The following is a 12,973-nucleotide window of genomic DNA, read 5'->3' on the forward strand; positions in this document are numbered from 1 at the left end:
AGGCATCTTTCCTCCTCTGAAGGCATTGCTAGGAGGAACTGGTGCTAGTGAGTCAAGCAACTGTAAGGAAGAGATCAACAAACCATTCTGTCAGGTTGAAGGATATATCTCTTACTTGTTACACTTTAAAGGAGTACAGATTACAATCTATTCAACATGGCAAATGTGAGTGCAGTGTTATATGATCACTTTCAAGACAAGCACCTTTTTCCAAGTCAGCCAATCTCTGGATTTAAAGCTCTCATGCTATCTTTCTTCAAATCTTGCTTTGTAGCATATCAGTTGCTCATGTTCTATCTTTTTGTTTGTATCCACAAGACATCCAAAAGAATAATTTTGTGTAACTTGAAATTGTCGCCATCTATTTTCTTACCTCAAATTCCACCTGAATGTTGGCTTTCTTTGTCTTTGGGTCGGCCCTGTTGAGAGTATCTAGCTTCTTCTTGAACTGTGACACAGGAATGTTGGTCTGGCCCGACATGTAGACCTCAAGGAGAGCATTGTAGATGAACAAATACTGATCCTGTGAACAGAGGAGGGTTCAATATGAAGAGGGATAGATCTCAACATGTTGCAGTATTTCTTGCATCAATAAGTCTATCTAATATTTGATAAGCTGCGCTCTAAAGGCATTTGTGTGAATTACATGCAGTATTTATAATTTGCATTGTGATTTTTTTTTCTCACTTCGTCTTCTGCTGTAAACTAGTCATCTTACTTGTATTTCTTAAATTTTTTCTTTATTCTTAACTTGATATCTTCAATAAAGTACAAAGTACATTTTAGCTTCATGATATTCATTATTTTGGAGGCAACCGTTTGCAAACGTGAGCCTGCAAAGATCATAGCTGTGGAAATGTTGGACAACCATCAAGTATGAAGATCATCATCTAAATGCAGCCACAACAGGATAATGCTCACAGGCTTGCACGGATTGGAGGCATTTGAGCTTGTGTGGTCTTGAAGCCTACATGTGTATAGGCCTTCCTGGTCTTGAGCCCTTTACAAACATCACAATCCCTTTGCAAGGAAACATTAGTCACTCAGTGTCTTTAGATGTTACTGTTTCAATGTCTGTGATTAAGAAATACATTTGTACCTCCATTGGTAAATATGACTCACACATATGCACATATACTTTACACACACAAATCCATCACAGTATCAAAACCCTCCCTATCCTAAACTCAACACAAAGACAAAAAGGTAGAAAATTTCTTAATCACATCATCAACAAATTACAAATTACAAATCATCCACGAAATTTTGTTACAACTTGTTGTACACAAAAATCCTGGGAGAGGATGACCTGAATAATACTACAGCAATCCAAGGCCCTGTTGCATAAAATACCTTACCGCTGGACTTACAACTCCTTTCTAGCGGTAAGTCTTCAAATTAGCGGTAAATTTTACAATCCTTGATGCTGATTGGCTGTGACGCCTAATTTTGACGGTATTTACCATTGAAATTCAACGGTAAGTTTTATGCAATGGGCCCCAGAACACACAGGGACTGACTGGTTTGGGGATAGCATTAAAAATGAAGTTTATCTTACTTTTTGTATACAAAACATGCAACTATTTACTCAAGCTTAGACATATGACATATTCTTGCCTGTGTTTGCACCATCTTGATACGATTTTCTCTCATCTGGTTGATGTATCCAAAGATGTCCACCTTTCCAGTCTCTTGCATCATACACAGCATGTTATAGAGGGTGAGGAAGGTGCCTGTTCTTCCTACTCCAGCACTATGAAGGAGAGCAATGACAGGTCAATAAACTGTGTTGAGGGTGTCACATTCAGCCACTAGCACCTACAGCATTCACAAATTTATTGCAACTGACTGACAAATTGCTCTACATTGACATAAATATGCACCGATTATACAGTTTTTAGTAGTTTTTTAATAAGATTATCGGTTCCATCTAAAGAACTGAATAATTGGTTTTCATATACAGCTGTATGTACATGTTGGGCAATTTGTCAACCAGTAGCAATTATTATAATTTCCCTTATTTTACAATCACCTACTTTTGAGGCCTTTGTACAGATGCTCATGATAAAAGTACACAGGAGTGAAGAGGAACAATTATAGATTGATGAATACTAACCTGCAGTGTACCAGCATTGGTCTAGCTCGATCAGCTGGAGACATGGTGGCATGGTGATGGAGAACAGCTTCAACAAAGTCAAGGAGAGTGGTGTAGTACTCTGGAACCCCCATGTCAGGCCAGGACAAGTAGTGGAACTGGGTGACTGTTCTTTTCTCTTCACTTCCTTCCTCAGCCTTTCCTCCCAGAAGGGACAAAAATGATAATAAAATCATTAAGAAGGGGTGCAGAACTAAAAGCACTGTGGACAATGTGAAAAAAGTAATATCCGTGGAAATGGAAATGACAACTGCATACAGATTACCACCAATACCACTGTTATAAAATGCTATTGTTATCAACTGCTACTGGTAACTTGAAGGAATATAAAACCCCCATCTACATGTGACTTGAATGAATGCAGCAATGCTATTAAAACACATGTGACATTTGAGGAAAATCAAGCAACCCCTTCACACTTATCAAACAGAAAAAATGTATCTTCCTTTTACAGACTGCTAATACATGCAACTTTACCTTCTTAACGACCAATTTTCTGATGACATGATCAGAGTATTTCTGATCCTCATACAAGAAAATGGAGAAGTTTCCAATGCTGATAGAAAGAGAATCTATAGGCCAGTACTGCTTGCATCGGTCCTAATGCATAGGAGAAGATACACAATCATAATCAATAAACAAATAACCATTTTGTGAACACAAACATCACCATAAATGACATGGCAGGCCATGCATTTTTTTTTTTTTTGGTATATGCAGACAATAGAATTAAATTATATTAAATCAAATTAAATTAAATTAAATTAAATTAAATTAAATTAAATTAAATTCAATTAAATTCAATTCAATGCAATTTCTCTCTCATATAACAACCATTCAAAGTATAGAAATATCTATCAAGATAAACAGCCACTGATGTACTGAAAGAACATTAACTATTTTTGTATTCCATCACTGTCAGCACTGGTACACTCTCACACTCACTCAAACATATAATAGTATACAGTGTACACTAAATGGTATGTAGGGTTATATGTGTAAAATCTATATCAAAATCAAACATGAGTGAAACCTGTAACGAGGGCTTCCATACAAAATACAGCTTGTTAGGAAATATATCGATATTGCACAAACAAAGCTGAAAATTGTTACCATAATCAGACATACACTTTGTAAGGTTAAAATCATCAATTTTGCAAAGTGATATCATACAAACCTTTCCATTCTCAGTCAAATTTGTCACCATGACAATGGTCTCAACATTTTCCTGCCATATCATCCTCCAGAAATCAGTCAGTGATGCCTTGTTTGGTGCTACAGGAAAAAGCAATTGGAATGCACAGTAGATATGATTAATCAAACAGATAGTTTATACTTTACAGAGAGAAATTACATTGTCAAAACAACATCTAATTGAGGAAAAAAAACACCATTAAATATAACATATGGATAGTATTAAATTACACTTTAGGAAGCTTTATTTGAAGATTAAATGTCATTTTGCTGTGCAGATTGTGCAGCAGAAAATCCTAAGACAGAAATATATTTCATACGTCCCTTCATTTCCTTGCTTTTCTCCTTTCAGGCGTTACAATATCACTTTTTTTTTCTCCACAACTATCATCTGTTTCTCTTGACATGCTTCTGTGGAAGATCGCTGTCTCTGTTGTGCATTTTCATTTGCTATTTTGTCTTCTGTTTGTTAGTCTTGTAAATTCAGTTTTGTCCCGTACAGCCTTTTCTTCAGTAGTTGTTTTGTTGTCTAGTCTTTTTCTATGTTTGTTTGCGTCTACGAAGGTAAATGAATTTATCTGTGAATCTAATTCTCAGTGGGCTTCCAGACTTCTTCCTCTTCTTTTTTCTTTTTTTTTTCCTTTTGTATTTATGATGCTTCAATTAATCTTCCCATTGATGTTATTTTTCCAGAGGGGCCCACATTCTACAAGCTCTGTCTTTTTAGTGGGTCTCTCCATTTTTCACACGTTAAGCAAAGTTATACATGTACTTCATTTCGATCACTTCTGTTTCTTTTTTACAACAATGTCCTCAAAGGTCCTCAATTGTTGTACATTCTTTTCAATACATAATGTTCTGTTTACCTTATTCTCTCTTGTCAAAAGAAGTGTAACTTATGTTTTGTCAGAAAATGAAATAAACATTGAATTGAATTGAATTGAATTGAATTTCAGATCATTGTGAGTGATGGAGAAATTCTGTTACATCACTGCCATCAAGACACTCTTACAACTTGTACTTTTGAACAAATATGACCAATGACCACAGCAACTCACAACATTGATGTCTTGTTAAAATGGCAAGATTACTTCATAATGTCAGAGTGAAGGTTTGCCGTGTATTGCTGCATTATTCACATATCTTAAGACTGTGATATTGCAGGTTTGCATTTCCACCATGACAGCAGTGGTGCAAATGAAAGATTGGTGGACCTTTGAATAACTTCACCCTTGTTGTGATGAGGACATCAGTTAAGTCCCCATTTCATAAAAGGTGTTAGGAAAGCAACTCTTGCTGGAATGGCAACTTCCAATAGTTTCTTGTTTTCAAGTAGGTTCCTCATATCACACATCATTTATATGTCCTGATATACATTTGTGCAATTTCCTTTTTCAAATTGATTGTTGTGTTAAATATATTTTTTTCAAAATTAAATGGAATGTAAAATTTGTACAAAAATGTGGAATATGGAACAAGAAAAAAGAAAAAAGGAAAAAAGCAAAAGCAAAACAAATGGGGCCCATGGGATCAATCCACTGAAACATCAATATGCATACTGGTAGCACATATCTCCTACTGTACTGTCTACACAGAAGTCTGGCAGTATTCCCATATCAAATCAGAGAGATTCCAAACAGCTATAATTAAAGGGCAAAACTTGCTTGTTACATGCATCTCAATGGGTAAAGATAACTCAACACAATGGAGATTTCACAATCTCTAAAGCGGGGTTCCCACTATCGTGCGATCCATTGAGAACGCCACGATTGGACATTGGTAACTGATCGTGGAAGTTTTGTTGAACTCGTCTGAAATTTCATTTTTGGATACAAGGTTATGAGAGTCAATACGTGTTGGTTCGCTTGGATGCGATATGGTCAGATTGGTCTATTTTAACCGATATGATCTGTCACGATCTGGTCTCCCATTCAAATACAACCCGACAGGATTGTCCTGATTGAGCCTACGATTGGTTTCGATCTAACACAAACATTACGATCGGGATTCCCGATCTGGTGCGTGCAGTTACGTTCTGATACGTTCCAATACTGATACCGCGAACCAATGCGGCTGTTGATATCGGGATCAAAAGCGTCCCCTCTTTAAGGTGCGATTGGACCCAAATGGGAATATTATAGTCCAGCTGAAAATGGATTTCATTGTTTCCTTAACTTCTGTAGAGTGATTATAACCCACAACCATTGATGATGGCAAAGGTTGACAGGTTAAGGATGATGACAATATGACCTTTGTAGTATTGTGAATGACGATTACGTTTAATATCATCAGAGAGAAAGCAGCACCTATTCATGGGCCAGCCACAACCTCAGATAGTCCCTCCTTTTATTCAACCTAAAGAAATTAATAGATTATTGAATCAACATGCTCGGCCTCCCCCTCCCTACCCCCCCCCCCCAAAAAAAAACCCCAAAAAACAAAACAAAACAAAAACGCATACACAAGATCAGATTATTGCCCCCTCTTCCCCAGAAAAAGATCAAGAAAAATGTTTTCACCTTCCTTTGAAATACAAGAAAAAAATCAGGAAACTGAAAAAGAGGATTGAATTTTTTTGAATGCTATCATATGTGTTATAATTATACGCTCAATATAAGAAAGCTGTCCGAACTGATAGCACTGCTTAAGTGTTTGATTTCATATTCACATAGTATGTATCATATGCTTTTTTATTTCAAAATGTTGTTATCTCATGGGTATTGAAAGTTTGGTTGGTTTGGCTTGACTTATTGTTTTATTTAACAGTGTTTAACAAAACCGATATATACACAACAGAAAAGTTACTCCCCTAAAATAATGTCACTTTTTAACAACAAAAAAAAGTTTGAAGCAAAATCATTTTGCAGGGGTATTGCTACACTTATTGACTAACTTCTATGTGAAAAATAATGACAGTGATCTTTATACACTGTAGTCATGTATGAGTGACAATTGTTACTTTTCAAAGTCACAAAAGTTACTTTTATGAGGTATGTGAAACATTCTGCTTCCAGTGAATGATTCAGTGGTGTTGTTATTTTATGATTCATGGTGCCACCCCTCCCTTAGTATTCAATATCAAGAGTAGAGTTTTGCAGCTTTTGCTCCATCTTTAAAATTGTACATGCTTACTCAATGAAGACACAACTACTCTTTCTTATGCTCACTCGACATGGGCTGTTAGATCTTGGCTGCATTATCTGACAACAATCCTAAACTAAATTGATTTTGCAGTTTAATGAGAGTTGACACAGCTATTTTCCTCTAAAACACACACACACAAAAAAAAAACCCCAAAACAAATGAAAAGTGTACAATAGATGTAAAGGCATCAAATGATGGATGATGAAACAACTACAGCGATTAATCATTATATACAATACACAAGAAACTGTAACAGAATACTTCACACCCCCCCCCCAAAAAAAAAAAACCAAAAAAAAAACCAAAACAACAACAACAACAACAACAACAACAACAACAACAACAACAACTACTACTAGTATACTTTTAAAAAGTAACCAAATTTGCCTTTGATGTGTGCTCACTCATGCACGATTCAGGAAATCATTCTACTTTTTTGTACTGACGTTAGTCAATACGTGCAGACATACCATTGCCATTTTATTTGTGCTCATTTTTTGTTTTCATTAAAAAAATTAAAAAAATACCCCAAATTGATTACGGGAACTCCTTTTTTTGTGTATGTCTGTGCAATGGTAATATGATAAAAATGATATGATGAAAATATCTAATAATTAATGATACAACTTTCATCCCATAGAATTATAAGCAAAAAAAAAATTATATACTTTACGAATAATGCTAATGAAATGCCTACACAATCATACAATTTACCATTTGAAACTGATAATCTAAAGATGCAGGCTGCCACCTCGCGGAATACAAAATATATACCATCTGGGAGTGAAATAAGGGCGAATGTGCAATATACATATTATATATATATATATATATATATATATATATATAGAGAGAGAGAGAGAGAGAGAGAGAGAGAGAGAGAGAGGGAGAAAGAGCAAAAGGGAAGTGAAAAAGTTGATCCCGATCAACACGATTAAGAAGCACGACTAGATGAGATTTGCTGCGTTTTGATACGATCCAAGACAACCTGATGCGATGACCACGATCAAAAATTGTGTTAATCATAGAAAATTTTTGAACCGTCCAAAAATTTTCGACGATTAATGCAATTGCCACGACTAATCTCAAGATCTGATACAATCTGATACGATCTAATAAGATCACGATTCCTTCACGATTTAGACCACGATTTCAATCGTGGTCTTAATCGTGATAGTGGGAACCCCGCTTAATCCAGACATGAAGAAATGAAGACATTGAGAGAGACTGGGCAGTTCTGTATATTACAGTGTTTGTGAATGTAACATGCACACAATACAATATCGCTGTATCAAAATCAGCATGTAAACTGATATCACAATTGAAATCATAGATAACATACAGTCTATATAATAGCATTCCACAGATTTTATAGTTTCTTACCTTGTGATGCAACAATCACCTTTTCTCCTCTGTAATTCTGTTGCAACAGAAAATAAGATATTTCTTCTTGAGTAATCTACAATGGCCTGTCAATATGGATATTAAAAGACTCTCTGCATCTGTCATCAGCAACAAATAAATGAGTATACCATCTTTCACTAATATTTGAGGGGATGATTTAAATACACATTCTAAGACCTTGAGCATTGTGAAAGCTTTAATGTTTTGTTTAAAAAAAAGTATCCCTCACACAGAAAGAAAAAACAAAACAAAACAGAGAGGGATTAAGAGTTGCTTAAGAACCCTAGCCTAGTTATGGTTAAACAAGATAATGACTCATGCTTGGTTTCATATCCAAAAGAATGTAAACCAATGCAATGTTAGCAGTTTCTGCACAGTGCAACTTACTCTGCAAATCTATTACCCCTTGAGGGTGATGGCAATTTAAAGTAGGCCAAGTTAAGAGATACAAAATATAATCCTTTTTTTTCTTTTCAATGAGCTGGTTCCCCCAGAGTCCATCTCTCTGGCTTTATTCCTCCCTTTGCTGAGTCATTCAACTACCTACTCATTCTATCCTTTTGCTTCTACTAGGAATTTAATGCAGTTATATCATACATTGTAACAACATAGAATCTGCACATTGACAAGAGTCAAATGCTGTACTTCTGAATGACATTATTTCTGTTTCTTCTTGAAAGTGAATGTATAGGCAATGGACAGAATGTTGTTTGTAGACTAGCTTTCTAACATGACCAAATGTGTAACTGCAATGAGATCTATTGTGAGGAAATGATTCAGCAGACTAGGTCCTTTGGATTCATTAAAGACATGTAACACTGCACACTTCACAAAATCTCTCTTTGGTATAACTAAATTTACTTAATGAAATGTCATATGTCATGATAACAAAAATAATGCACTTGCATACTTTAACATCATTCTGCAAAATGTAATATTTGGAGCATATTTTTTAAACATTTAAGGATTTTCTATTGGAGGAAATATCTTGGTGCTTTAACTTTTCCTTGAATCTGCAGAATCCCTATGCTATATACCTCAAAACTGAAATGATTTAGAATCACGAGAGAGCTTTCTCTTTCTTTAGCACATGATTGAAAATGTTCACATTGGCAATTTCTACTAGCTTTTCATCTCTAAATTGCATGTCACACAAACAAACATTGGTATGAAGTGCATCACTTTCCTCAAACTATGGATTCAAGCTATAAGCCTATATGAGTACTATGGGCTCCTGCAAATACATACAGCTGTAGTTACATTACTGACACACAATTTCTCTTCAAGCAGGAGGTAGCCAAAATACTTAGCTTTTGTACTGTCTAAAAGAAAAACAAAACAAGTCCTTGATGAATACAGGCTCTCTTATCAAGGGGATCAATGACTGCTTGATAAGAAACTGTATGTTACATTCCTGTAAAAATTTTAGTCATGGAATGACTGTAATACTCACCGGCATGTAGTTAGCATTGTAGTAATCTGAGTGAGGATCACCACCGGTAGTCTCCAAAACAACTCTGGAATGATCATCTGTACAGGAACCACAAGATATACAGGTTCTATTAGACAATATATTTCTGGCAATGTGTTACAATCTTTACAATACCATCATTGTAGAGTGCAACTCACTGCTATGATAAAGAATGAAGATCTATCTGCTATGATTTTCACCTGATTTCTTTTGGACAAAATATATGTTGAAGACAAATATACCACTTTTCATCATTCAGAAGACAATGCAAACAGTGCAAGAGAAAGTTCATCATAGAAATTCCCATTTCTACCTATACATCTGAATAAAAATGCAGCATGAATGATTTACTCCAAATGTCATTAAATAATCAGGACTGTGCTTGCTGAAATATACATGTATGAGATATACCATTTCCCTTTTGATCACTATTGACAGGCATTATCATCTGAAAGATCAAACAACTCTAGCTGGATGGCATACTGTAGTCGTGTAAAAGGCTCACATGCAATGATGTTCTTGAAGCGATTCTTCGACTTGTTTTGTTCCTTTGATGCTACATCCCATGAATGAAGCTGGCTGCTCTTCAGCAACTGAATGGAAAGAACAAAGCAAAAAGTTTGTTGAGATACAATGTGTAATGTGTTTCACTTTTTGTGCTCTCTCTAAACTCGTCTTGATCACCTCCTTCCTTTCTCTAGGCTCTCTCTTCTTTCTTTTCATTTCTCCTGCTTTCTGAATGTGTGGTTTCTCATTCAAATATATATTTTTATATACATACACATACACACATATATACACACACAGATATCTACACACATGCACACCTACACATTATATAGTTGTCATTGTCTAAACTTTGACTAAAACATACAACAACACTGCTTTAAGGGGATAAATTTATGGTCACATTTCCAAAGTATGCTTTTCCTACCGCTTATATGGGACTAGACTTTGGTTTCAAACAGGATACATTTCTCATCAAATACTGTACAAAAAAAAGGAACCCTGCATAGAATTCATCAAATCAGTTAGTGTAGGATAATGTGTAGCCTTGGATGTTACAAATTCCTGTCCCTACAGTCATGGAAAGTACATCTTCAAAGGAATATTCACTCAAGGATTATTTAGTAGACAACCACCATGTAACCCACTGTGGGTGACAGTATGATGTGGGATCCCCCTTCATGAAAGAAATATGCCCATATAGAGAAACCCCAACAAAGCAATTACGATCAAATTGACATTAAGACTGCAGGAATTAGGTTACAGTTATGAAATTAAGAAGACTTGGGGGTTCTCTGGATGTCATATTGTGCTTAACGTTCATTGACCTTCATTCTTATTGCAGTCAATACATGTATGTTCACTTTTTCTTCTTCAGCATTTGCAATTAAGGACTGTACTGTGGCAAAAGACTTCAATACTACTGGGTAATTCCGTGAGTTGGGGCACAAAGTGTGACATTTTAGCATAACTCAATATTAATTATGCTATACATATATTGTTTATAGGCTTTACATTTGTATTGAGACCATACATTTTCCTGGAAATTTTGTGCCATTTAGACTCAATTTTGATGAAGTTATTAAAACGATATGTAACAGTTTCCTGTAGCATCGTGACGTGTCCATGTAGCATCGTGATAGTTAAAATCTGGTCCTAAAAGACAAATTAATGCAATTAGCTTGACCAAAATTTGATATAATATGCATAATTACTAGATTAGTCAGATAGCTAAATATCTTAACTCTCCTTTCCACAGTTTTACTTTTACAAGAAAATTACACAATGTGTCACTATGCTACGCGGTGTCCACCAAATGTCACGAAAAAGGACACCCAATAGCATCGTGATACATTTTGTAATTTTCTTTTAAAATTAAAACTGTGTACAGGAAATTTGAGATATTTAGCTATCTCATTCATATCTTGTAAATATGCATATTGCATCAAATTTTGGTCAAGCTAATTGCCATAATTTGTCTCTTAGAACCAAATTTTAAAATATCACGATGCTACATGGACACGTCACGATGCGACACTGTTACATATTGTTTAATAACTTCATCAAAATTGAGTCTGAATGGCACAAAATTTCCAGGAAAATGTATGGCCTCAATGCAAATGTAAAGCCTACAAACAATAAATGTATAGCATAATTAATATTGAGTTATGCTGAAATGTATTTTTTAAATATCACGATGCTACATGGACACTGCCCCAACTTCATGGAATCACCCTACTACAAATGAACCATATTTCACACATAAATACATTAGAAGATGTGATTTTCTATACCAGTCCTCTAAATGGTATTCAGGTGCACATGCACATTTTCATGGTTCTAAATGAATTCACTTAATGTGCATGGGTGAGAGATGTTGGTATGTTGGCATGTTTACATAAGTTTGTTCTTGGAAAAATATTAAAAAGGAAACAAAATCTGGCATAGATTTGAGTCTTGCATGGACTACTGTTTCCACATTACAGCATATGTATGTATGCATGTGTGCGTATGTATGTGAGTATGTATACATGTATGAAAATGTATGTATGTAAAACAAGACCTTGAGTCATAGAAAATCATTTAGTATTGAAACAGTAATTCAGATTAATGTTTCAGGTTCAGGCAAATCAGAAACAAAGTTGAGATATACTGTACATGTACATTGGAAATGCTCTTCAAATAGTGTCATTCATGGAGGTCGATGCTAATTCTTTTCTTTTCTTTTTATTTCTTAGGTTTTGATTTATAAACGTGTACCAGCAACTAAACTGTCTTACATCCATTTCAGCAAAATTCTAAAGAAATGTATAGAATTTACCATAAAATGGGTGAGAAAACATTTGCATACATTTGAAGGATGTACCTGATATTCCTGGATGAGCCCATTTCCTTTCTCGGCTTTCTTGCTCTCAATGTATGCCTGGAGCTCATGGACAGGCACGGGGCCAGGAGCTGCGAGATCCTGGTAGATGTTATCATCGTTACTTTCCTCCATCCCTTGTTCATCTAGGTTGTCATGACTACCACTCCATTCCTTACTCCCACTGAGGGAGCCAAGCCCCTTGGAGGCACCTGTCTCTCTGTCCCCACCCCCATCCATCTGATCTTGGAGGTAGAGGGAGTAAGGCTTGGGATTTGGAGGTGGCTTGGGTTTGACTTTAGATGGCTCAATGACTGCCACAGGATTTCCATTGATGTGTTGAGATGTGCTTCGGGGTGCAGGCTTGGGTTTAATCTTTTCCTGAACATCTACACCTTCGTATGCATTCTCATCTGGCACATCAACACTGGTATTTTCATACACAACCACTGGATACAGAGAGGTAAAAATGAATACAAAATAAGCAGCAAGAGATACAATGCAAAAGGACAGTGTGCATTAAATTGATTCTTCTTTGATAAGCTGACAAAAGGGCATATGTAGCAATGTTCTTACGTATGAAAAACTTGCATAGAGGCTTGAATTCTGAACATATCCCTTCAGATCTTGATGTTCATGACTGCTGAGGCATGAATTCTGATGTAGCACACAAAGTAGTGATCCCAAGTGATATGATTTTTCAAGTCTTGCAGAGACTTTGCTCATCTAGTCACAT

At 35.6% G+C, this 12,973-nt stretch overlaps 1 protein-coding gene across 1 annotated transcript in view; it reads right to left on the minus strand.

Annotated features, from left to right (window-relative positions):
- Nucleotides 1-12,973, minus strand: part of LOC140236478 (uncharacterized) — a 139,594-nt gene that overhangs the window by 7,723 nt on the left and 118,898 nt on the right. Inside the window, exons 14-23 of the mRNA XM_072316401.1 lie at nt 12,241-12,686; nt 9,874-9,961; nt 9,351-9,427; nt 7,877-7,913; nt 3,333-3,430; nt 2,615-2,755; nt 2,117-2,292; nt 1,618-1,753; nt 374-523; nt 1-60 (exon numbers count right to left, since the gene is read on the minus strand). The exon at nt 1-60 is cut by the window's left edge and continues 1 nt beyond it. Of these exons, the coding sequence (XP_072172502.1) occupies nt 1-60; nt 374-523; nt 1,618-1,753; nt 2,117-2,292; nt 2,615-2,755; nt 3,333-3,430; nt 7,877-7,913; nt 9,351-9,427; nt 9,874-9,961; nt 12,241-12,686 (1,409 nt within the window). The remainder of the gene's footprint in view (nt 61-373; nt 524-1,617; nt 1,754-2,116; nt 2,293-2,614; nt 2,756-3,332; nt 3,431-7,876; nt 7,914-9,350; nt 9,428-9,873; nt 9,962-12,240; nt 12,687-12,973) is intronic.

The sequence above is a fragment of the Diadema setosum genome, chromosome 13, assembly GCF_964275005.1.
Source record: "Diadema setosum chromosome 13, eeDiaSeto1, whole genome shotgun sequence".
NCBI classification, from domain to species: Eukaryota; Metazoa; Echinodermata; class Echinoidea; order Diadematoida; family Diadematidae; genus Diadema; species Diadema setosum.